Source organism: Spermophilus citellus, assembly GCF_964194105.1.
Source record: "Spermophilus citellus genome assembly, chromosome: 4".
Taxonomy (NCBI): domain Eukaryota; kingdom Metazoa; phylum Chordata; class Mammalia; order Rodentia; family Sciuridae; genus Spermophilus; species Spermophilus citellus.
Genome location: NC_138185.1, coordinates 106,365,391 through 106,391,098, shown reverse-complemented (window position 1 = coordinate 106,391,098; position 25,708 = coordinate 106,365,391). Strand labels below are relative to the sequence as shown.

The window sequence follows — 25,708 nt, the reverse complement described above, 5'->3', positions numbered from 1 at the left end:
CTAGAGCAAATCACTGTAAATCACTGTTTCCCTCTGGACCTCACCTTCTTCATTTATACAGAAATAGGAGAGGGGTGGATAGCAGAAGGGAGGGAGGATAATATCTCACTGGAATGCTGTAAAGTTTCAGTCAGGTCATGGGGGACAAAGCATTTAACACTGAGCTTAGCACACAGCAAGCACTCAATTGGTGCTGGTCCCTTCCCTTTGCCTAAAGCTAAAGTGTTAGCCTAAAGACAGGTGGGTGGTTGTCAGAATTGAGTCTCAGATACTGAAGTCTTGGGTATCTGGCTACCTCCCCATCCATCCCAGACCAGTTCCTGGATCCCCTCCTCACCTTCCCAGCCCACTAAATTGATGAAGCTAAAAGGGTTTGATCATGTTGGTATATTTATATGTAAATACAAAACTGTATCACTGAAGATATTGAATATGAACATTACAATTATTTTCTGAATCTGACTCAGTTCATTGATGTTAAATACAAAATGAAATGATTGTAAAAAATAAGAATATACACATTCAAAGAGCTTATTACAGTATAAAATTATTGAGGTTTGATCAGCTGCCAACCTCATCTTCTGTAATGGGGGACGAAGGTTTGGAGGTTCCAGGGTGTTCTTGGGAATGTAGAATGTTGGGGGCTCTTGATTCCATCCCTGGCACATCAGGTTGCGTAGGCTAGGAGCAGGCAGGAACAGGTTGGGTAGGAAGGATTTGACTGATTGCAAGGGACCATCTCACCCAGCCAGGGGCTAAGCTTTTTATTGGCACAGGACCCACACAGTTTGAGCTCTAGGGTCTGGCAAGCTAGCAGGCATGGAGAGATGAGCATCTCAGTAGATAGGGCCATGTTGTATAAGAAAAGGAACCTTCAAACAAAAGAAAAAGGGACCCAAACTTGTTTTCCCAAGAAGGGATTCTCATAGATTACTCTCTCACACATTGGGCTCCCTTTTTTTCCTCGTAGGCTTCGTACCGATTGCTTTTGGCTCTGAATGCTAAATGAATTCATTTCTACCTGCAGTCCTCCACTTGGGGGAGTGAAAGAAAAGACAGGGTCTGGAATCACAGTGGAGGTCTGTTCTCAAAGTCATCAAAGTAAACAGCAAAACTGTTAGATAAGGACAATTCATGCTGAATTAAATCAGTGTCACCATAAACCAGTATTCTTGGCTCCAACAGGCAGAACCCAAAAGGAAAGAAGTCATTATTTAAGGATTAGGGCCTATGGAAGGAGAAGGGAGGAGATGTGTGTGTGTCGTCTTCCATCACTCTGATGTCTGACAACAGGAGCCATGATCCCCAACCCTGATAGTCCAGGATAAACAGCAAGGTCTAAGAAGCAAGGAGTTCTGAACCATAACACAGAGCCCCAGAAATGTCTACAAAGAGTATCTGTGTATATATGTATTTATAGGATATGACCATATTATCACATACAATATATATTATATACACACATACATATGGACCCATACACATAAGTGCACATATGCACAGGTGCACACACACAGAATGACAAAAAGGACTGGAATATACGCCCTATGTATAAACGTGCTTGGCACTCGGGACAATCTCTAGATTATGTAACTTGGTCAAGCTCTCTGAGCACAAACCTCCCCATCAAATCCTAGCAAAGGGAAGGAGTGGAAGAGAGGAGACCTCCAGAAAAAGAATGGCATTGGGAAAGGGGGAGGGAGTTTCCTTCCCCACTTACCTCAGGGCCCCTGGCAAAAATCAATAGCCACAATTTGGTTTTAATAAGGCACAGTTCGATAGCAGGTGCTAGGAATTAAGAACACATTGTTGTTGGCCCTTTCTAGTGGCAATTTCACCACATCTATCTAGCCAAAAGGAAAGGCTGCCTTGCGTGCAACACGTGCGCCAGGAGACACGAGAAAGAGGTTGATCCATGGCTTCAGCAAAACTGATGGCAACCTATAGGCTCAGCGGTGTCCAGGGTAGTTGAAGGAAGGCTGGCCAGCAGGAAGAAGACTTGTAGGACAGTTACTGCCCCTCCATGGCCAGTAGACTGTGGCCAGAGGGCACCATTCCCTCCTTCTCTGCAAACTCCAGGATGGCTTTGTAGCAAAAATAGTACTGCTCAGGGGTCTGGATGCTGAAGGCCCTCTGGGTCCTCATGCGTGATACTGTCTGGAATACATTAAGGGTGCCAAGCTCCTCCAGCTGTGCCAGGCAGATGTCCAGCGAGCAGAAGGTACCTGAAGAAAGAAAGAAAAGGTCATGTCTGGCTTACCTCCCTTATCTCCCTCCCTTCACTAAATAACCCAGGCAGGATTGGATGAGTGAAATCAAAGGCAAGATGCCTCTTGGCAGGAGGCCAGATATCCTCAGGCTGGAGGACTCAGGAAGGAGGTCACAGAGTACTGAAGGCCAGAGAAAAGCAAAAGCCTCCTGTCTCTCAGGACACACATGGGGTCAACAGGATAACAAAGGTAGGTAACAAAGAGGAATGTATCTTCAATCTAGGACAAAGTGACAGTACTCCCACACCCAATTTCCAGACACTCTGTATCTTCTCCACAGAGGCCTAACACAAATCTATCCTTCATAACTTTCTCCCAAAGGGACCTGTGAACTAGAAAGTCCAGGAGTTCTTGCTGTGTACATTCCCTTAAGGCAAAAGCTACTACCTGACTTCCAGACAACAGAGTCCAACACAGGGTGGAAACCCAGCTGGAAAAAGGGAATGTGAAGGAAGCAGCAACTCAGCTAAGCTCTCTGGAACACCCAGAGTGATGAAGATAAAGCGTCAGGGTCAGAAGATAACCATGGCAATGGAAAGTATAAAACTTCAATCCCTAGTGGGCTTGGTTTATAAAGTAAACATTGTGGCCACCACCTAGCATTAGGGATAACCAAAAGGATATTAAAGAGCAATTTTCATAGCAATTTACCACCAAATGAGTTCTTTATTGCAATCACAAATGTGGTTGAACAGCTTTGTTCTTCCTTCCAACCCCTAACACCTCAGGATATACCAAGCGGTGCATTAAGTATATTACCTGTCCTGCCAATGCCTGCACTGCAATGTACCACAATGGGTGGCTCAGGACACTGTCCTTTGGAGCGTGCTCCCATACTGCTGACAGCAAGGCTCTGCTGGCTTCTGACCACTCTCAAGAAGTCAATGAGGGAAGCTGCTGAAGAAGGGACACCATAATCTGGCCAGCTCAGAAACTGGAAGTGGGTCACCTGGCGTTTCTGCCGCTCCTTAGATGAAAAAATGATGCAAAAGTTAAGGAGGTAATTTCTATCTGCCCCTGACTACCTTGGATTTTGTTAGATTCTCAACACTCTGCCAAGGGCTCCCTTCTACCACAATTGCTTCTCTACTGCAAATCTAAAGGAAGGATTAAATGTTTGGAAAGGGTAGAATTGCTGCATTGCAGGATCCACTTTTCTTATCCTGAAAGTTTTACTCTTTGTAACACCACTGTTATGTTGAAATAATATTACTATATTGGCTCTGAGTTGAATATTCTCATTTTGTACCCAGATAAACAGCAGCATATAACCTGCCTGGAACTTTATCTATTACCTCTAGAAATTTTCTTTACAGAAAGAGTTCTATCCCCAGCTTCAAAGGAATAAAGAGAAACCCGGATTTACCTCTGTGTTGTGAATTTCTAGTGTTGTTTTCTTATAATGGTTCATGTTCTCCACACCTAGATTGGTCACCGTGAGGAAGCCAAATCGAATCCGAGAGTCTTTTTCTAAAGGCCAGTACTGGCCACACTTTCTTCTGCCACCTTCCTCAAAGCTGAACACACACAGAGCAAGGTAAACCTCCATCCTTCCTCTTCAAAGCAACAAGCCCACTCCCCCAATGACCTATTGTACCTATAGACAGAAATGTCATGTCCTGCTTTGCCTCTAACTTACACATTGATTCTTAGCAGAAAATAAAAACCTCTTAATTTTAAGCAGATGTAAAAGCAGGTAAAGTTTCTACATGTGCTCATTTAGCAGACACTTTGTGCACTTAATGTTTCATTTGGTGTCTTTTCTAATACTTTTTGGTACATCTCACATATCTGGGATAAACTCTAGTACACAAAGAGACAGCAGAGAAATATGGTGGGTCAGACAGAACTCTCTGGCCTATTACCTTAGCCACTGTTTATTTATTCTTCTCCAATTAAGACCCCTGCCTAACAAAGGAGTGAGAAAGACATAGGTCTTGGATGCTAGAGGCAGGTTTATGAAAAGGCATTAAATCCACATTATCATTATTCAGTGGTCCTAAATTACTCCAAGGTGAGACTTCTCCCACTATTACCTCTCCAAACAGAAGCAGCTGTAACAGTGCCTTCAAGAAGGCAACTGAGCAAACATTTCCTTCCTCCTCATCTGAAATAGGTTATAATTATCATAATGGCAATGATAATATTAATTAAGTTAATTCTTTAAATTTGGCAGATTTGCACACAAAAATTTCAAAAACCTTCCTTTATTTCGAGCTTCCTGCTTGACCCACTGTTTTACCTCCTTTTTTTCTCTTCCCCCACAGGTGGAAATATGGATGAGCAAGAAAATGGTCAAAAGTAGCTGAAGTACACACACAAGTAATCCTGGTGATTCAAGAGGCTGAGAGGCAGGAGGATTGCAAATTTGAGACTAGCCTCAACAACTTAGCAACATTCTGTCAAAGAGCTGAGGCTGTAGCTCAGTGATAAAGCAATGCTGGGTTCAATCCCTTATAATATGTGCACACACACACACACACACACACACACACAGGAAATGGACAGCAAAAGGGAACCGATTTAGTACCCAGGAAGACAGAGCCTATCTGGAAACGGGTCAGATTCAAGATGAATTGTCCTTTAGTGGACAAGGCCAGGACCTCAGAGGCTATCACAGGCCCAGGGTCACAAGAGCTATGAATTATAAGCATTAAAAAGTAAGATCTCTGGGCTGGGGCTGTGCCTCAGAGGTAGCTCACCTAGCACATGTGAGACCCTGGGTTCAATCTTCAGCACCACATAAAAAATATCTATCTAACTCTACCATAACCTGAGTTGTTAACTCTACATCAGTTAAGAAAAAGCTAAGGTAACTAACTCTTATTTGGTATTTTGCTGTTTTGTTTTGAGTGTTTATGTGCATGCACATGTGTTGTGCTGGGAATCAAACCCAGGACCTTACATATGCTAGGCAAACACTCTACCACTGAGCTATATTCCCCAGCCCCAAGTATTGCTAACTCTTTGCCGTCACATTCCAACACTTCAGTTTCTAGGAGCTAAACTTCCTTTTCTTTTTAAATATTTTTTAAATTGTCAATGGACCTTTATTTTGTCAATTTATTTGTTATGGTGCTGAGAACCGAATCCAATACCTCACACATGCTAGACAAGTGCTGTACCACTGAGCCATAACCCCAGCCCCTAAACTTACTTCTTTTTTTTTTTGAGAGAGAGAGAGAGAGAGAGAGAAAGGGAGAATTTTAATATTTATTTTTTTAATTTTTGGCGGACACAACATCTTTTTTTTTTTTTTTTGTATGTGGTGCTAAGGATCAAACCCAGCGCCGCATGCATGCCAGGCGAGCACGCTACTGCTTGAGCCACATCCCCAGCCCCTAAACTTTCTTCTTAAATCACCCATGCTTGGAGTCTGGGTGAGGGTAGAGAGTTTTAGGAAAAAGATGAACTCACCGGGTGGTCATGACAATCACCAAGACTTTTTGCTCCCAAACCATGAGCCAGAAATCACGATAAGTATTCTCCAGAGGGCCTAGAATACAAGAAGATGAGGAACATGATCCTGGGAAGCACTATATTCCTTCACAGGCTCTTTTGCTTTTCTTCCAAATAGAACTCCAAAGCACATATGTTAGCTCCCTGCTCTTGCTCCATACTTGCTATTCAGTGTGGTCCTTCAAACCACACCAGCAGTGTGTGGGAAAATGTTACAAATGCAGAATATGCTGGGAACAGTGGTACCCACAGTGATCCCAGCAGCACTGGAAGCTGAGGCAGGAGGATCACAAGTTCAAAGCCAGCCTCAGCAACTTAGCGAGGCCCTAAGCAACTTACTGAGACCTTGCCTCAAAAAATAAAAAGGGCTGGTGATGCATCTCAGTGGTTAAGCACCCCTGGATTCAATCCCTGGTACAAAAAAAAAAAAAAGGAAGGAAGGAAGAAAATAAATGCAGAATGTGCACATTAGCAAAATGTTTGGATAAGATGTGCACAGGTACTGTGCGGAAGCAATGTTAGATACCTTCTCAGTGCCTTAGCCATCAGAGCTTCAGCCATCATCACTACCAGGATGACAGTCCCACCTGGGTATATGTCTCTGGCTCTTTCCATCTCACCTAAGCTTGGTGACTTTATAACTTAAGCTTTATAGCCTTATAATAACTGGCTGCTTAAGAAGCCATTCTCAGCGCTGGGGATATAGCTCAGCTGGTAGAGTGCTTGCCTTGCATGCACAAAGCCCTGGGTTCAATCTCCAGCACCACGACCAAAAAAAAAAAAAAAAAAGGCAAGCCATTCTCCTGTGCTCCCTGATCTCTCAGATTCCCTTATGTTTTCAACGGTCTCTTTCAAAATTAGTATTATCTTCCAACACTTTCATTTCTATTAACAATTCTATCATCCTTAAAGGATTCAGTCATAAAAAGCTGAAGTCAAATCTGACTTATCCATTGCCTTCATCTCGCAGAAGCAGTTATCAAATCCTAGATTTCTGCCTTTAAAGTATTTTGGCTTTTATAGTTTTGCCCTCACCTTCCTCCTACTCTTCCTGACCAATTTTATGGCAATAAGAACCACATCTTTTTTTGTTTGAGTTAATGAAAACCATAAATTTACTTTTCTAAATAGGTCTCTTTTCATTCCAGTCTGTTCTGAATACCAGCAACAGTTTAATATTTCATAAAAATTGCTCTATCACAATACAGACACACCATGGCACTTTTGCCTATATTCCTTTGCTCAAGCTGCCACCCTCATCTCCAATGCCATTCACTTACTATCCATTTTCAAGTATGGCTTCTAACTCAAAGCTTTCTCTGACTCCCACACTCCTTGAGGGCTTATTCTTCTCTGATCTATTTATTTACTTATTTTTAAATTGATTTAACCTAGAGCACTTTACAACTGAGCTATATTCCCAGCCCTCTACATTTTTTTTATTTTGAGAAAGGGTCTCACCTTAAACTTGTGATCCTCCTGCCTTTGCCTCCAGAGTTGCTGAGATTACAGGCCATGTGCCACTGTACCCAACTACTTTTTATTTATTTATTGTATATATGTATTCATTTTTTTATATTTATTTTTTAGTTATAAGTGGACACAATATCTTTATTTTTATGTGGTGTTGAGGATCGAACCCAGTCCCTCACATATGGTAGGCAAGCACTCTACCTCTGAGCCACAATCCCAGCCCATATGTACTCATTTTTATAAGATAGAGTTTCACTAAACTTCTGAGGCTGGCATTGAACTTGAAATCCTTCTGCCTCAGCCTCCCAATTGTTGGGATTATGGTTGTGTACCACTGTGTCTAGCTTCTAAATTCTTTTTTTTTTTTAAAGAGAGAGTGAGAGAGGAGAGAGAGAGAGAGAGAGAGAGAGAGAGAGAGAGAATTTTTAATATTTATTTTTTAGTTCTCGGCGGACACAACATCTTTGTTGGTATGTGGTGCTGAGAATCGAACCCGGGCCGCACGCATGCCAGGCGAGCCCGCTACCGCTTGAGCCACATCCCCAGCCCCCGCTTCTAAATTCTTGATGGCACATTTGGGTCTAAACAGCATAAGCATTCAATTTATATGATCATACATTAGACATTTTATTTTATGGTAATTTATGCCTCAGTAATCATGGTCTTTAGAGCAAGGGCCATATTGTCAAGTTCTCCTTTCATAGTTAGAACCTTCTAGGGATGAATGCTCAGCAACTATCAAAGACACATGTGGAATACCAACTCTCTTCCAATTAAGAAAGTAACAAATAAAAAACTAAATTTAAAAAAAAAGAAAGTAACAAACAGTTCAGAACGGTTCCTTTTATGTTTCCAGTGTTTTTCTCTCTCTCTACTTTCAATATCAAGGGTTGATTTGGGCCAGGCACAGTAGCACAAACCTATAATCCCAGTAACTCTGGAAGGCTGAGGCAAGAGGATTGCAAGTTTGAGACCAGCCTGGGCAACTTATCAAGACCCTATTTCTTTTTTTTTTTTTTTTTTTTTAATTTTTTAAATATTTATTTAGTTTTTTTTAGTTCTCGGCGGACACAACATCTTTGTTGGTATGTGGTGCTGAGGATCGAACCCGGGCCGCACGCATGCCAGGCGAGCGCGCTACCGCTTGAGCCACATCCCCAGCCCTCAAGACCCTATTTCAAAAGAAAAAATAAAAAGGGCTGGGGATGTGCTCAGTGGGGGTACACCCCTGAGTTCAATCCCCAGTACCTAAATAAAAAAAGTAGCGGGGGCGGGGGGGAAGGAGGAAAATAAAGAAAGGAAGGAGCGTTGATCAGCCTGAAAGTTCACTGGTTCCATTACAATTTGTGCTAAAGTCTTTTAGTAAGCACTAACTTCTTATGATATTAGAGTTCCATTACATCTTTGCAAAAGTAGACACTGCCAAAAGCATGTGAGTTATTGGACATAAGCTTTATGTCCATGAAGAGAGGATTTAATTATAGCACATCCCAAATTTATACAATTGATAATGATATCGTAAGGCTGGGTACAGTGGCAAAAACCTGTAATCCCAGCAAATCAGGAGCCTGAGGCAGGAAGATTGCGAGTTCAAGACCAGCCTCAGCAACTTGGTGAGGCTGTAAGCAATTTAGCATGACCCAGTCTCAAATTTAAAAATAAAAATAAAAAAAAAAAGAAAGAAAGGAAAAAAAGACATGGCTCAGTGGTTAAACACCCTGGGTTCAATCCCCAGTATCAAAAAAAAAAAAAAAAAAAGTGTATTTTTTTGCCACAAACAGGTGTTTATGATACCACTAGATTGGAAAAAAAATTACACGAAAAACTGAGCTGATGTGTAGAAAAAGCCAGTTCTATCAAATATTATCTATCTGTATGCATAGGAAAAGATATAGGAGGAGGTGTTGCAAGATGCTAACAGTATCTCTGAATCTTGGGGTTGTGATTTTTATTGTAGATTCCTAAGTGTTCTACAGTGGATATTCATTACCCTTGTATGCATATCAAGAAGATAATAAGAAACCAGATGCTTTAGCCATGCCTGTAACCCCAGCTACTCAGGAAACTGAGGCAGGAGGATCACAAGTTCAAAGCCAGCTGGGCAACTTAGTGAGACACTGTCTCAAAATAAAATAAAAAGTGTTGGGGGTTAGCTCATTGATAAAGCACTTGACTAGCAAGTGTAAGGCCCTGAATAAAAAGAAGAAAATGAGAGCACCTTTTTCACATTTCTGACTTCCAACCTCATCCACATCCCTTCCTATACCACATAGCTTTGCTGTTGTTGGTATAGCTGCAGTACTAGGGATGAAACCCAGGACCTCGCATATATTAGGCAAGTGCTCTATCACTAAGCTGCATCCCCCTCTCCTACACTTTATTTTCCAGTCAAATCATTGGCAGAACTGAGGTTAGAGCAGCCAGAGTACCTGGAAAACCAGACACCACACTCAGTGAGCATAAAGGGTCATAACTTCCTCGAAGGTATGAGAGAGATTTAAGAGGACAAAGTTATGCCAGGCATGGTAGCACAGACCTGTAATCCCAGCGGCTCAGGAGGCTGAGGCAGGAGGATTTCAAGTTCAAAGCTAGCCTCAGCAAAAGTGAGGTGCTAAGCAACTCAGGGAGACCCTATCTCTAAATAAAATACAAAATAGGGCTGGGGATGTGGCTCAGTAGTTAAGTTCCCCTGAGTTCAATTGCTGGTACCCCACCCCTACCAAAAAAAAAAAAAAGAGGACAAAGTTTTACTTCCCAGGTTAGACCCTCTTGCACTTTTTTTGGAGCTGGGGACTCAACTCAGGGCCTGTACATACTAAGCACATGCTCTACCTCTAGGGTATATCCCTCCCCTGGTCTTTAGGTTAGGCCCTTTAATAGTGGACTTCTCTGAATAAATAAAGTTAGTGGTTTATACCAACATAGGTGAAACAATTCATTGAGTTTGTTTGCAAGGAAGCCTGAACCAAACAGACAGGGATTCAAGTCCTGGTTCTGCCACTTACTAACTATATGATCCAAGGTCACCTAACTTTTTGGGCTTCAGTATGCTTGTGTATAAAATTTTAAAAAAATAAGTCTTCCTTGCAGAGTTTCTTTAATGATTAGATAGAGAGCATGAACATGATATAACAGGTGTTCTCAACAGATGTTATTATTAGTAGGAATATTATTATATTCTTTTTATATAATAATCACACTACTAAATATAATAGCCAAAAAGGTTAGCCACACAATCAAACTAACCCTCTCAATATTCCAGGACCCATCTTCTGTCCTCATAGAATGCTGAAGCCTTCTAAAAGTGATCATTGCTTGACTCAAAAATATCAACTCTTGGGGCTGGGGATGTGGCTCAGGTAGTAGCGCGCTCGCCTGGCATGCGTGAGGCCCGGGTTCGATCCTCAGCACCACATACCAACAAAGATGTTGTGTCCGCCGAGAACTAAGAAATAAATATTAAAAATTCTCTCTCTCTCTCTCTCTCTCTCTCTCTCTCTCTCTCTCTCTCTCTCTCCTCTCTCACTCTGTCTTAAAAAAAAAAAAAATATCAACTCTTTTTCTGTCCCCAAGTTATGCAGGGTAAGAGGCTCCAGTATATTCAAACGTGCGTTCACCTGTAACCTACTGGCATGGCCAAGAAAGGTACTGCTGCTGGAGGTGGAATGGGTGTTAATACTGCTTTATAAGAGGCACTGAAGACTGATCCTCATCCATGGTGGCCTTGTATGTGGAATTAGTAAGCCAAAAGCCTTGGACAAGAGCCAAGCCCATATTTATGTGCTTTCATCCAATTAGGACTGAAGTCTGGGTGCAGTGGTGCACGCCTATAATCCCAGTGGCTCAGGAGGATGAGGCAGGAAGTATCTTGAGTTCAAAGCCAGCCTCAGCAACTTAGCAAAGCCCTAAGCAACTCAATGAGATCCTATCTCTAAATAATTCAAAAAAGAGTTAAGGATGTAGCTCTGTGGTAGAACACCCCTGGGTCCAATCTCCAGTACTGGGGGGTGGGGAGGAATTCCCACACACCTAGAGGAGTATTTTCTCCTGCATAGGACCTTCTGAGTCAGTTTAAAGGATTCAACCCTTACGTAATTAACAAATTTAGGTACTCCCCTCCTTCTAAACTTAGAGAAAGGAACATTCTGAGGTCCCCAAAGCCAACCCTAAGGCTCAATATGCCCATCCACACCAAGGAAATCCTAAGTAAAGCCTCTATCTACTCTCAGGCAGACCACAGGTCTTTTCTGATAGTTCTCAATTTTTAAGGTTCCAAAAGAACTCCTTTTGGTAACAGTCATCCTTTAAAAAAAAAAAAATCTGAAATTGTGACCATCAGATCAATTAACAACATTCTAAGAATCCAAAGGCCTTTATCCCTTTTTTCCCCTTCAATTTGCATTTTGAAAAATTTCAAACCTACAGAAAATAGTACAATGCACCCATATATTCTTTAGCTAGAAAACTATCATTTTGCAAGACCTGCTTCTCTGTGCACACAGACACCCCTATTTTTCTTTTCTCTGAACTATTTACAAGTTGCAGACTAAGCTGGGGGTAGTGGTGCATGGCTATACTCTTGGGTACAAGAGGCTAAGGGGAGAGGAACACTTGAGCCCATGACTTGGAGGGCAACTTGGGCAACATAGCTAGATTCATTCTCAAAAAATTAAGTGGCTGACTATACTTTTTTTTTTCTTCAGGACTGAGGATTGAACCCAGGATCTCACACATCCTAGGCAAATGCTCTACCACTGAGCTACATCCCCAGCCCTTTTTATTTCTGATTTTGAGACCGAGTCTCACTAAGTTGCCCAGGGCTTCTCACTTGCAATCCTCCTGCCTTAGCCTCCCAAGTAACTGGGATTGTAAGTATATGCCACCATGCCTGGCTCAAGTTGCAGACTATACTTAATATTTCACTGTGCTTGTACAGTTTTAAAAGGTTAGAGTTCATCTTAAATGTTTTTTCTCATAATAAAAAAAAATAAATTTAAAACTTTCAGACATTAGACATTTCACTCCTAAATACTTGAGTACATATTAGGAGAACAAAGGCATCCCCCTTGTAGAAAAGTAGCACTATCACACTGACCCAATTAAATAAACACTGATACAATGTTAGCTGAAACAAAGACTGTCTTAGGAGTTTGTCCTTAATACTTTTTTCTCCCTTTTGAAGATCCAATACCAAATCATACATTGACTTTGATTACTTTATTAGTCTCCTTTAATCTAAAAGAGTTCTCTGTCCTTTTTTTTAAATGGTATTAACTTCAAAGGTCTGAGTCAGTTTTCATATATTATGTTCCATAATCTGGATCTGTCTGTTTTCTCATGATTAGATTCAGGTCCCCTAACTCCATCTCCCATGCTAAGAATGATGGAACCCAAAGCCTAATGCACGCTCTGCCACTGAGCCACACCTGTAATCCCAGACTGACAACATAGGTGATATGCATTTCTCATTGCATCACATCAGGAGGCATATACAATCCCTGTGTTAAATATTAACTTTATTGGAGATACTCGGTTTGATCACTTGGTTGAGGTATCCGCTAGATTTTCGTTTCTTTCTTTTCTTTTCTTTTTTTTTTTTTTAGTGCTAGGGATTGAACTCCATACCTCACACGCACATTCTACTATCACTAAATTACATCCCTAGACTCCTCCTGTCTTCTTTTTGCCTTTTTCTTTTGTGGTACTGGGGATTGAACTTTGGCACAAGCACTCTACCACTGAGCTACACCACCATTCCTTTTTATTTTGAGGCAAAGTCTTCCTAAGTTACCCAGGCTACTATTGAACTTTGATTTTCCTGCCTCAGCCTCCTTGAGAGGTTGGTATTATGGGTGTGCACCACTGCACCTGGCTTCCTCCAGCCTTCTTTGAATGTGATATGGTATTGTTAAGATAGGCAAAGGCCAAGACAGGAGTACCGGACCCGTAGAAGCATATATCAAAACTCCATCTGAAATCCTCTTAGCCTCCTGTTACTTGACTGTCAGACTTAACATAGACTATCCCATCAGAACATTTGCTTGAATGTTGTATGATGGTTCAGGGACCAACCAGCAAAGGTCTTGTAGGACACAAACACTCATTCCTAAATTGAACTCTGCAAGCACCACTGACTTTCCTGGGCTCTTTCTGAACATGAAGAACATGCCTTACTCCCTTGGATTGGCTGTTAAGGCACAATCTAAAAACTTGCAGGGGGGGAGTAGTATTGTGGGTTTAAATCTGTAGTTAACCTCTGTGCATTGAGTTTCCAGGCATACCTAGTGCAAACTTCCTATATCTCTCATCTGCCTTCCTCAACCACCACCAACCTTTATATCAACTTAAGTTATATTTAAAAATTATGGCATCATCTGGCACAAGGAATCACAGATAGATGGCACAAGCATGGGGCTGGACCAGCTTACCTTGTGTACCAATGTAAGCATTCTTCTGCTTGTAACCATCCATGAAACTGGCATTGATGTAATCTGTCTAATGATAAAAAAGGAGACATTACTGCAGGTACATGGAATATAGCATTTGAATTAGAAAATAATGTGCAGGGAAAGTATAATCCAAAGTTTTAGGCAAAAAATGAGGAATTAAAGAGTTGATTCATATTAAAAATGGTGCTAAGACAATTGGAGGATGTATACATGCAGAAAATGAAGATGACCCCTTCAAACCATACACAACAATTAACTCAGAATGGATCAAAGACCTAATCCAAGAGATTAAATCTATAAAACTTTTGGAAGGAAATATATGAGTAAGTCTTTGTGATCTTGGGCCAGACAAAGGCTTCTTAGATATGACACCAAAGTCACAAGCAAAAGGAAAGAGACAAACCTGAATATATTAAGAATCAAAAATTTTTAGCCAGGCACAGTGGCACATGCTTTAATCCCAGAAACTCAGGAGGCTGAGGCAGGAGGATCAAAAATTCAAGGTCAACTTCAGCAACTTAGCAAGACCCTGTCTCAGAGTAAAAAAAATAAAAAAAGCTGGGGATGTGGCTCAGTGGTAGAGTGGATTGGGTGCGACCCCCTGTACCACAGGGAGAAAAAAATTAAAAATGTTTGTGCTTCACTTTTTGGTCTCAGCAGCAGAAACAAAATAACAAAAAGGAACATCATCATCTGGAAAGCACTGTAATAAGATGTACACATTGTGCTGCCTCTATGGCTCTAAGACCTACCATCTTTAGAAGTCAACCTGTGGCAAATGTGGCTATCCTGACAAGCACTGGATAACTGGAGTGCCAAGGCCAAAAGACTGAATAACACTGGGTCTGGTCAAATGAGGCACCTGAAAGTTGTATACTGCAGATTTGGGCATGGATGCTGTGACAGAATGACTCCTAAACCAAAGATGCATCTGTTGCAGTATCCAGTTCATCTTGAGAGTTTCAATGATTAGCCCACCCAATAAATGTGTTGATTAAAAAAAACAAACAAACAAACAACTTTTGTGCTTCAAGGCAGGAAGATCCAAGCTCAAGGCCAGACTGATCAACTCAGTGAGACACCATCTCAAAAAAAAAATTTTTTTTTTTTTTAAAAAGCTAGGGATGTAGCTTCATGGTAGAGTGCTAACCTAGACAAGTGAGACCCTGGGTTAATCCTCAATGCTCCCCCTCCAAAAAAGTTAAAAAATCATCAATACATGGAATGCACATTTGACAAGAGAATTATATCCTGTATCTAGAATACATACAGAACCATACAATTCAAATAATAGAAAGACAACCTAATTTAAAGCTGAAGAAGAGATAGGCATTTTGCAAAGAAAATATACAGATAGCCAACAGCACATGAAAAGATGCTCAACGTTATTAGTCATCACGGAAATGGACAAAACTACCATAAGATACCACTTCACACCCAGTTAGATGGCTACAGATTAAAAAAGATAATGAGAAGTGTTGGTAAGGATTTAAAGAAAGTTGGGCATGGTGGCACACTCCATTAATACCAGAAACTCAGGAGGCCGAGGCAGAAGGATCAACAAATTCGAAGCCAGTTTAAGCAACTTAGCAAGACCCTCAGCAACTCAGTGAGACCCTGTCTCAAAAATAAAAAGGAATCCTCTGACCCAGGTTGGAGTTTTGTTGAACCCATAATATACTGAGTAGCTCACTAATTTTAACTACATTAGTTAAGTGGCCTCATTTTTTATAAAGAGCACATTATATTGTACCAAGCACTATCAAGACATGACATGCTAACATAGATGTAATTATCATGAAAGCGTAAGATGTGTGACATTTCTTTTAATGTTTATTTTGTTTCTGTCCGAAAAAATAAAGTAAAATAAAAATGACTGAGGATGTACTCCGCTACTCAGTGATAAAGCACACTTGACTGAATCCTCAGTACAAAAAGTAAAAGAAAAACAGAGGCTGGGGATATAACTCAGTTGGTAGAGTGCTTGCCTTGCATTCATAAGGCCCTGGGTTCAATCCCCAGAACCACAAAAAAAAAAAAAAAAAAGAAAGAAAGAAAGAAAGAAAAACAATGAAAAAAGAAAAAGGAGGTGGAGAAGTTGGAACCTCTATACACACTAGTGGTAACATAAAATAAAAATGGTCAGTTCCTCCAAAGATTAAACAGAATTGCCACATGACCCAAGCAATTTCACTTCTAAGGAAAATGACTACATCCACACAAAAATGTGTACATAAATATTCATGGTGGCATTATCTATAATAGCCAAATTACTTCTTTTAGGAAGTAACTTGGTTTTTCCCTATCTATCTATCTATCTATATATGATATATGAGGACAAAGTATAATATGTCCATACAATGGAATATTATTTGGCAATAACAAGGAGTAAAGTGCTGATATATGGGTATAACATGGATGAACTATGAAAATACTTCATGCAAAGTGAAAAAAGCCAGACACAAATGGTCACATACTATATGATTTTATTTATATGAAATACTTTGAATGAAAAAGATTACCTATCTCTGTAATTAAACAAAATTAGGGGCTGGTGGTAGAGTTCAGTGGTACAGTGCTTGCCTAGCATGCAATAAGGCCCTGGGTTCAATCCACAGCACTTCATAAAAGAAAAAGAGAGAGAAAAGAAGAAGCTGGGCACAGTGAGTCAGGCCTGTAACCATCTGTTTGGGAGGCTGCTTGCAGGAAGATCTCAAGTTCAAGGCCAGCCTAGGCAATTTAGCAAAACCATACCTCAAAATAAAAAGAAATTTAAAACTCTCTCTCTCTCTTTTTTTTTTTTTTTTTTTTTTTTTTTTTTTAGGTAGTAGGGCATAGAATCCAGGGGGCCTCTACAACTCAGCTATAGCCCCAGCCCATTTTTAAATTTTGAGAAAGGCCTTGCAAAGTTGCTTAGGGTCTCACTAAATTGCTGAGGCTGGCCTCAAACTTTCAATCCTCCTGTCTCACCCTCCCAAGTAGATGGGATTACAGGCATACATCAATGTCCCAGCTTATAGTTAAATTTTACAAAGGAAGAGAACTATATCTTTGTGATAGAGCACTTGCCTAGTATGCATAAAGCCTTGAGTTCAATGCCCAGAACCACATTAAAATTGTTTTGTTTTTAAATTTTTTTTAGTTAGTGGGAAAAGGGCAATGACTGCCAAGGGTATGGGGTTTCTTTTAGGAATGATAAAAAAGTTTCAGCTAGACATAGTGGCACAGGCCTGTAATCCTTGTTACTAGGGAGGCTGAGGCAGGAGGATCACAAGCCTGAGGTCAGTTTCAGCAACTGAGTGAGACCCTTTCTCACAAAATAAAAACTAAAAAAGGGCTGGAAGTGTAGCTCAGTGGTAAACTGGCTCTGGGTTAAATCCCTAGTACCTAACCCCTAAAAAAAAAAAAAAAAAGAAGAAGTAGGGAATGTAGTTCAGTGATACACCAGCCCTGGGGTCAATCCTCAGCAACACCAAAAAGAAAAAAGTTGCAATAGCAAACCAGGGAAAACCCATACATGCACTATTCCATTCTACAGAAGTCAGTGATTCCTCTTTTAACCTATTACCATTACTCTACTGAGTCCTATCACATGGAAAGGAATCTGAAGTGTCAGCACTCCATGGCTACGGACATCTCCACCTCATGTTCAAACTCATGAAACTTGGATATGTGTCCATTAGCCAAACAGTCTATCAACTTTTCACTCTCCTTTAGTTAGGGGTTTTCTGTTCTTTTCCCCTTCTAAGGAGTTAGCACCCACATTACTAGTATTCTAGCCTGACATAGACAACTCCACTGAGCTAACATACTACCTGCAGGAGATCAGTAAGCTAAAAGCCTTACCCACTCCCAACCAGGCTTCTCAGTTCAAGGTAGACCTACAGTTAGCAAAAACCTACTGGACCTCTTCTCAGCCCGGTACATTCAAGTGGCATACCTTTGAGGATCCAAGGAAAGAGACACAGAAAAGTACATAAGATTTTCCTGATATAGGAATCAACACTACTACATACCTAAGTAATAAATAAGCAGTTATGCCAGGATCTGTCTTGATATTTTGAAGAAATATATTACCTCTAAAGGAGACCTATTATTTCTTTATTTTTTATTTTTGGTACTAGAAATGAACCCAGGGAGCTTTACCACTGAGCTACATCCCCAGTGCTTTTTTTTTTTTTGAGACGGGGTCTCAATAAATTGCTGAGGGTGGACTTGAACTTGGAATCTCACTGTCTCAGCCTCCCAGGTCAATGGGATTACAGGTGTGTGCTAATGCATCCAACTCCTATTATTTCTTTATAACTAAGGATATTAGCTTTTAACATCTTTGTCTCTGAGATCACTTGTCTCCAGGAATATTGGCAAATTCAGAAGAAGCATCAGATGTTACAACTAAAAATGACGCCAGAGACAAAGCATAGAACTGGGAGCAAACTGAAATAGGAGGATGAGCCAAACCAAACACAACACATAGTTAAGTTTATATGGATTGAATGCTTGTGTCCACTTCCAAAATTCATGTTTTAATCCTAACAGCCAATGTAATGGCATTAGGGGTCAGAACCTTTATGAGTTTTGTGAGGTAATTATATCATGAGGACCACCAAAGTGGAACCCTCAGTACATTTTTTTTGGTACCAGGAATTGAACCCAGGGGTGCTCAACCACTGACCCACATCCCCAGACCTGTTTTATATTTTTATATTTAGAGACAGGGTCTCTCCAAGTTGCTTAGGGCCTAAATTGCTGAGGCTGGCTTTTAACTCGCAATTCTCCTGCCTTAGCATCCCAAACTGCTGGGATTATAGGGGTGTGCCACCCTGGCACTTAGTACTCTTATAAAAGAAAAGAGTTGTCCAGGGTGGTGGCACACACCTGCATTCCCAACAACTTGGGAAGTTCAGGCAAGAGGATAGCAAGTTCAAGATCAGTCTCAGCAACTTAGTGAGATCCTATCTTAAAACAAAAAGGGTTGTGGGAGGGGAGGGTATAGCTCAGTGGTAGAGGGCCTTTTGGTTCAATCCCCAGTCCCCAAAACAAATAGATAAATAAAATAAAAAAAAGAAAAGCTCCAGGGCAGGGATTGTGGCTCAGCGGTAGAGTGCTCGCCTAGCATGTGCAGGGCCCTGCATTCAATTCTCAGCACCACATAAAAATAAAAATGAGTGGAATAAAGGTATTGTGTCCAACTACAACTAAAAAACTAAATATTAAAAAAGAAAGAAAGAAAGAAAAGCTCCAAATAAGTATGCAAGGCAATGCATATATTAACTAGCTTGATTTAGCCATTTGACAATGTATACTAATTATTTTGTTTTTGTATACTTATTTCAAAATATTGTGTTGTACATTATAAATATACAGATTTTGTTATTGAAAATAAATGTCAAGAAACAAAATAAGAATAATCATGAAAGTAGAAAATCCATGAGTATACAATATCCCTGAAACTAAATAAAGAAATAATGTCCAAAAAGCTAAAGACAGACAACAAACCTGATGTCTCATTTACTGCACAAATAAAGCCACTGCCGATGTTTTCAGTAGTGAGACTAAAAGTCAGGCAATGATTTTCAGATTAACTATAGAATGGACTAGGATAGTTTCCAGGTTTTCACTTATTCACATACTTCCTGCCTAATAAGTGCAGTTAAGCACTGTTTTACAAGCACTGTTTTACAACAAAACAGATAGATACTGACTCCATAGCCCCAAGTTAACCATTCTACTTCATTCCTTCAGACCATGTACTATGACTATGAGGATCTCAGCAGTACTGATTAATTTACCCTCAGGTAGCCAGATACACTAAGCAATACTTCACAGGAGAAAATTGCAAGACTCCTGGGCAGGGCTGTAAGTTCAGTTCATGTGCCTGAAAGAGTAGGGTCAAGAGAGATTGCAACTATGACCCTAGGGTCCTGAATCACATATCAAACACAAAGCACTGATTTTTCCAATATTTAGCCCCCAGAGTTGGACATAGTGGCACAAACCCATAATCACAGAAACTCAAGAGATTAAGGCAGGAGAATTCCAAGTTTGAGACCAGCCTTGGCAATTTAGCAAAACAAAGCCGTGAACCTGTGATTCTCCTGCCTCAGCCTCTTATGTTGCTGAAATTACAAGTGCACACCATTGCCCTCGGTTATAAGAAGTCTTTAAATATATGTAATGCTGAAGAGATTCTATTTAAATAACTTTCTTTTGAAACAGCAATTGCAGTCAATTTTTTTTCTCCCCCACCAATACTGGAGATTGAATGGGGATGCGAGGTGGGTTCTCTACCACTGAGCTACATCCCCAGCCAATTTTAGTTTTATTTAGAAACAGGGTCTTGCTAAGTTGCCCAGGATGACCTTCAACTTGCAATTCTTTTACCTCAGCTTCCCGAGTCACTGGAATCACAAGTGTGCACCACTGCACCTAGCTCAATGCTATTTTTTGATAAGGGTCACCAGAAAAAACTTGGTATATCAGAAAGAAAAAATATATACATACATAATACCTAGTTAGTTGTTAACCTAAAATTCTAAGGTTAGATGTTACTTAAAAAAGGAATAAGTAGCTGGGTATGGTGACACACGCCTCTAATTCCAGCGACTCGGGAGACTGAGGCAGAAAGAGCTGGGGATGTGACTCGGTGTTTAAGCATTCCTGGGTTCAATCCTCATATCAACAACAACAACAACAAAAAAAGAATAAGAAGAACTGGAGTTGTTACTTGGGATAGTGCTTGCCTGGCATATGTGAGGCACTGGGTTCGATTCTCAGCACCACATATAAATAAATTAAATAAAGTTTCATCGGCAACTAAATATATATTATATAAAAAAAGAAATAAGTAAATGATTATAATATAGAGAATGTATGAGATGAATTAAAATTAAAAACTATCCTAATATTATCCTAATAGATTATTCTGGTTCAGAATAAACTTGCCAATGACAATATCATGCACTTAAAAGGAAATAAAGTTGATGTATTCTGCAAAACCATGTGAGACTAATTTAAAAAATGGCTCAAATACAAGTAAAGACAAAGGTGCATGTGGAGGCTGAGGCTGTAGCTCAGTGGCATAGCACTTTCCTAGCATGCGTGCAGCACTGGATTTTATCCTTAGCACCTCATAAAAATAAACAAATAAAATAAAGGCATATTGTCTATCTACAATTACAAAAAAAAATTTTTTTTTTAAAGGTGCATGTAAAAGGTGAGGGTGAGGGCTGGGGATGTGGCTCAAGCGGTGACGTGCTCGCCTGGCATGCGCGGGGCACTGGGTTAGACCCTAAGCACCACATAAAAATAAAATAAAGATGTTGTGTCCACCGAAAACTGAAAAATAAATATTAAAAACATTCTCTCTCTCTTCTCTCTATCTTTAAAAAAAAAAGGTGAGGGTGAGTAAAATGTTTACTATATATCTCAATATTTTACATATGAGGTTTTTATTAATATGTACAGATATGAACAAATTAATACATAAGTAATACAGTCATCTGGCCATTTCATCTCTATCTCTAGACATTTATGTATACAGTAGTTATCCACAACTTTTTTCAGATATAGATGGGAAAATTCATCACATATAATCAAAGTTGCCCTGTATTGCTACATATATATTCATCAAATTGGACTATATAGCCATGCCTTTACAACTAAGAAGTAAAAGGAGAAATAATTTAACAATAAAAGAAACTACAATAAACCAGATCTTGTACTATCATAACATTCACATAAACAATTTAATTTACTTCCCACTCAGTACTATGAAATGGGCATTTAGGCACTTGTCTATTGTAACAGATTACTATGTAGCAAAATCAGAACTTGAACCTTATCTACCTTCAGTATCCATTTTCATTCTACTAAAATATTAATGTTTCACTTTGGGTGAGGTTTAATTTCCCCCAGTTATCCAAAAGAGATGGCATTTATTTGCATACCTGAGTGTGGCCACTTCGTTTTGTTAGTTTCACTCTAGTTTGGTCGAGACAGGGTACATCTCCGTAGCGGTTCTTTTCTAAGTTTCCTGGAGACCTGAAGGAAATGAAATAGACAAGCTAGAATAAAGAAAAAATAGGGATAGTATGTAAATATATGTTTAAAGTCGGCAATGCAAAGCTGAGTGTCAATTACACTGGTGTTCAGCTTTCATTCTCGAGTCTATATAGTTCAATGTCATTTAATCGGGTTTTTGTTTATTTGGGGGAGACTTTGGGGTGTTGGCAATTAAACCCAGGGATGCATGCAGGCTGGGCATGTTATCTACCAATGACCTACACCCTCAAGTATTCATTTAGCATTTTAAAGTATATATATTACTTACAGAAATAAAGATCTTTCCTTTCAAAAGAAAAGGGGAGTCCCACATGGACTACAACAGAGAGTGGTACTGGTAAGTGGAATACTGCTATCACAAATACTTAAAAATGTGAAAGCAGCTTTAGAACTGAATAACAGACAAAGTTTGGAAGAATCTGGAAATCTGGAAGTATAAGCTAGAAAAAGCCTAAACTGCCAAATATGAAGTATGAAGGGTGATTCTAGTGAGGGTTCAGAAGAAGAGGCCTTGCAGAAAGCCTCAATCTTCTTGGAGATTACCTAAGAGATTGTGAGAAGAATCTTAGTAGAAATATGTACTGTAAAGGCAATTCTGATGATGTCTCAGACAGAAATGAGGAATATGTAATAAAGAGGAAGAAGGGGTAGAGAGAAAAAATAAGATACAGCACACATAAAAAAAAATCCAACTGCAGACAAAAATTTCTACTACTCATTTCTCAAAAGATGTTCAAAATTAATTTGCTGAATCCCAGTTTGCCCTGGTAGACTGATAACCCATATTGACTCTACTCTATCCAGCAGCTTTACTAGAATGAGATAAAGGAACTATTCAGTACAAAACCAACCAGCAGTGAAAACATCAAACAGATTTCAACCTGTTTTGGCAGAAAAAGCAGATGGGAAGATGTTAATTGGCTTGGCCAAATTCAGGAAGCTGAGATCTACACAGAGACAAAATGATACCTTCAAGTCTCTCACCCTGGAATTCAAAATCTAAAATCTAAAAACAGCAATAAATGAAAATCCAAATGACATACAATTAGAATCCCTGCCCAATTCTCCCTGTTGTATCCTACAGTAATATCCAAGCTTGGATCCCCACCAGGCAAGACACTGGAGACTGGAGAACTCTCCCCTGACCCTTTCAGTATTGGGGATTGAACCCAGGGGCACTCTATAACTGAACTACATTCCTAGCCTTTTTCCTTTTTATTTTATTTTATTTATTTATTTAGAGACATAGTCACTCTTATTTGCCCAGGCAGAAGAACTTTTTTTTTGTACCAGGGATTGAATCCAGGCAGGGATGCTTAAGCACTAAGCCACATCCCCAGCATATCATTAAGTTGCTTAGGGCCTCACTAAGTTGGTGAGGCTGGCTTCCAATTTGAGATTCTCCTGCCTCGGTTTCTGAAGTTGCTGGGATTAAGGCATGTAAAATTGGACCCAGCAGAACTCTGATTCAGATGAGTAAATAGCCACTAGCAAGAAAACTCAATTGGAGTACACTAAAAATAAACTGATCATTTTAATTTGAAGTTCACCCATACAAACAGAACTTCTAAGCAACTTAAGGATCCCAGTACTAAGTGTGAACTAACAGCCAAGGATCTCAAGATTATGAAGAAAGCCCCTAAACAAAGGGAACTAGTTTAAATATACATGGGAGAAAAAGGACAAAATAGTTTTTCAATAAGAGAAAAAAGACTGCTAAAAGGCTATAAATAATACCCTGCAAGAGAAAAGAGATAATATTATTGTATAGAAAACAAGTAGAGGATGCTTTGAAAAAGGAACAATCAGTGAAAAGCTCTTGCAAATTAAAAATTGTATGCAGGGTTGTGATGTTTAGTTCAGTAGTGGAGCACCTGCTTTGCATGTGAGGCATGTTTCCATCCCACCACAGCAAAATAAAAAAAAGGAAAAAAGATAGCCAAAATAGGAACTTCAATAGCTAAGAGTTTAGGAAATTACCAAGAACACAAAACAAACGAAAAAATATAAGAATTTTTAAGGGGCTGAGGTTATGGCTCAGTGGTAGAGTGCTTGCCTAGCATGTGTGAAGCACTGGGTTTGATTCTCAGCACCGCATAAAAATAAATAAAGGTCCATCAACAACTAATAAAATATTTTTTAAAAAAAGAAAAAAATTAAGAAAATAAAAAAATCATTCTAGGGCAGAAATCCACAAACTATGGTCAGGACAACTGCTTTTGTTAATAAAGTTTTTTTGAAAATGGCAAAGCCAACCTGTTTATATGTTAATACCAACAGTGATGAGTACTTGCAACAAAGATCCACAATGTAAAATAACTATCTTGCCCTTTACAAAAAGAAAAATATCAATTCTTACTTTTAGGAGTTCCAATCAGACTAATAGGAATATGAGATAAAGACAGGGAGAAAACAAACATGTCAGGAAGGAAGCATGAAAAAACAATTTTTTAAAAAGTCCTAAGGCTGCAGATGTAACACAGCCATAGTAGAGTGCTTGCCTACCATGCACCAGGACTTCAGTTCAATCCCTGGTACTAAAAAAGAAAAAATAAATAAATGTCTTATATGGGGCTGCAGCTTCAGTGGTACAGTTTCCCTAGAATGCACAAGGCCCTGGGTGAGATCCCTAGCACAAACAAAACAAAATATTCCAAGTTCAAAGGCTTTAAGATCAAAAGACCTATCAAGCACCCAGTATAATGAATGAAACAAAAGGATTAAACCAAGACATAGCATGATGAGATTTTTAAACATTAAAGGAGGTTAATTACAAATGAAAAGATTAAGAAGGAACAGAAACAACAGACTACTAGTACCATTGCCAGCAATTAGAAAGGTATTGCCAGCTGAGTGTGATGGTGCAGCTGTGTAATCCCAGCGGCTTGGGAGGCTGAGGCAGGAGAATTCCAAGTTCTAAGCCAACTTCAGCAACTCAGTGAGTCCCTGAGCAATTTATCGAGGCCCTAAGCAACTTAGTGAGACCCTGTCTCTAAAAACACAAAAAGGGCTGGGATGTGGGTCAGTGGTTAAGCTGAGTTTACTCCCTGGTAAATAAAAATAAAAAAGAAAGAAGACAGGATAGGAAAAATGGTGGAATGAGATGGACATCATTACCCTAGGTACATATGAGATTGCACGAATTGTGCAACTCTAAACCATGTAAAACCAGAGAATTAAAATGTTGGCTCCGTTTGTGAACGATGAATTGAAATGCATTCTACTGTCATGTACAACTAAGTAGAACAAATAAAAAAATTAACAAGAAAAAAAGAAAGAAAGAAAGAAGGAAGGAAGTTATTGCTACAAAAATTCTAAGGTAAAATTATTTCTAACCAAGAATTCTATACTTTGCCAAACACAATATAAGTGAGGAAATAGGATTAACAAAATAAAGAGCAAAAATTACAGGATGAAAAACAAAGACCAGGCCTAAAGTATAACCAACAACTAGTTTAGGTTGGAGCAAAAGAACAAAAAATTCTGAAAGTGAGGTCTCCAGGTATAAAAATGGAATCAGGGTTGTGGCTGTGCCACAACTACCACGTGTGAGGCACTGGATTCAATTTTCAGAACCGCATATAAGCAAATAAAAGTCCATCAACAACTTAAAAAAATATTTAAAAAAAAATAAAATCAAATGACTATTTGATTACTTGGGAAACAATAATGACAGGGTAAAATAAATCAGATTAAGCATACAGAAAAATAATCAGGATAGGTACAGAAAAAACTAAAAGACAGTTTAAAAATTAGATAACTCCAGAAGAAACAAAAAATGGATTTAGTTAATTATTTAATATGTTTATTCATTTTATAGTAGCACACTTACCTCTGCAGTTAAAAAAAAATCAGTCATAAAAATGTAAACAGTGACTACTGATTCAATTAAAATTTATGACATATATTGGAAAATAGCCAAGAAAGAAATGGTGACATGGTTTAAGAATCAAATGCTCACCTATAACAAATACCAATAAAGAGAATCATAAT

At 39.4% G+C, this 25,708-nt stretch overlaps 1 protein-coding gene across 2 annotated transcripts in view; it reads right to left on the bottom strand.

Moving 5' to 3' along the window:
* Nucleotides 1-363: 363 nt before the first annotated feature.
* PTPN9 (protein tyrosine phosphatase non-receptor type 9) overlaps nt 364-25,708 on the bottom strand; it is an 84,787-nt gene continuing 59,442 nt past the window's right edge. The window contains exons 9-14 of one of the 2 annotated variants that reach the window (XM_081292210.1): nt 21,601-21,694; nt 13,631-13,697; nt 5,688-5,766; nt 3,637-3,787; nt 3,030-3,237; nt 364-2,225 (exon numbers count right to left, since the gene is read on the bottom strand). In XM_081292210.1, coding sequence (XP_081148336.1) covers nt 2,011-2,225; nt 3,030-3,237; nt 3,637-3,787; nt 5,688-5,766; nt 13,631-13,697; nt 21,601-21,694 — 814 coding nt within the window. In that variant the 3' untranslated portion in view covers nt 364-2,010. The remainder of the gene's footprint in view (nt 2,226-3,029; nt 3,238-3,636; nt 3,788-5,687; nt 5,767-13,630; nt 13,698-21,600; nt 21,695-25,708) is intronic. The other variant, XM_081292209.1, reaches the window with a different exon arrangement.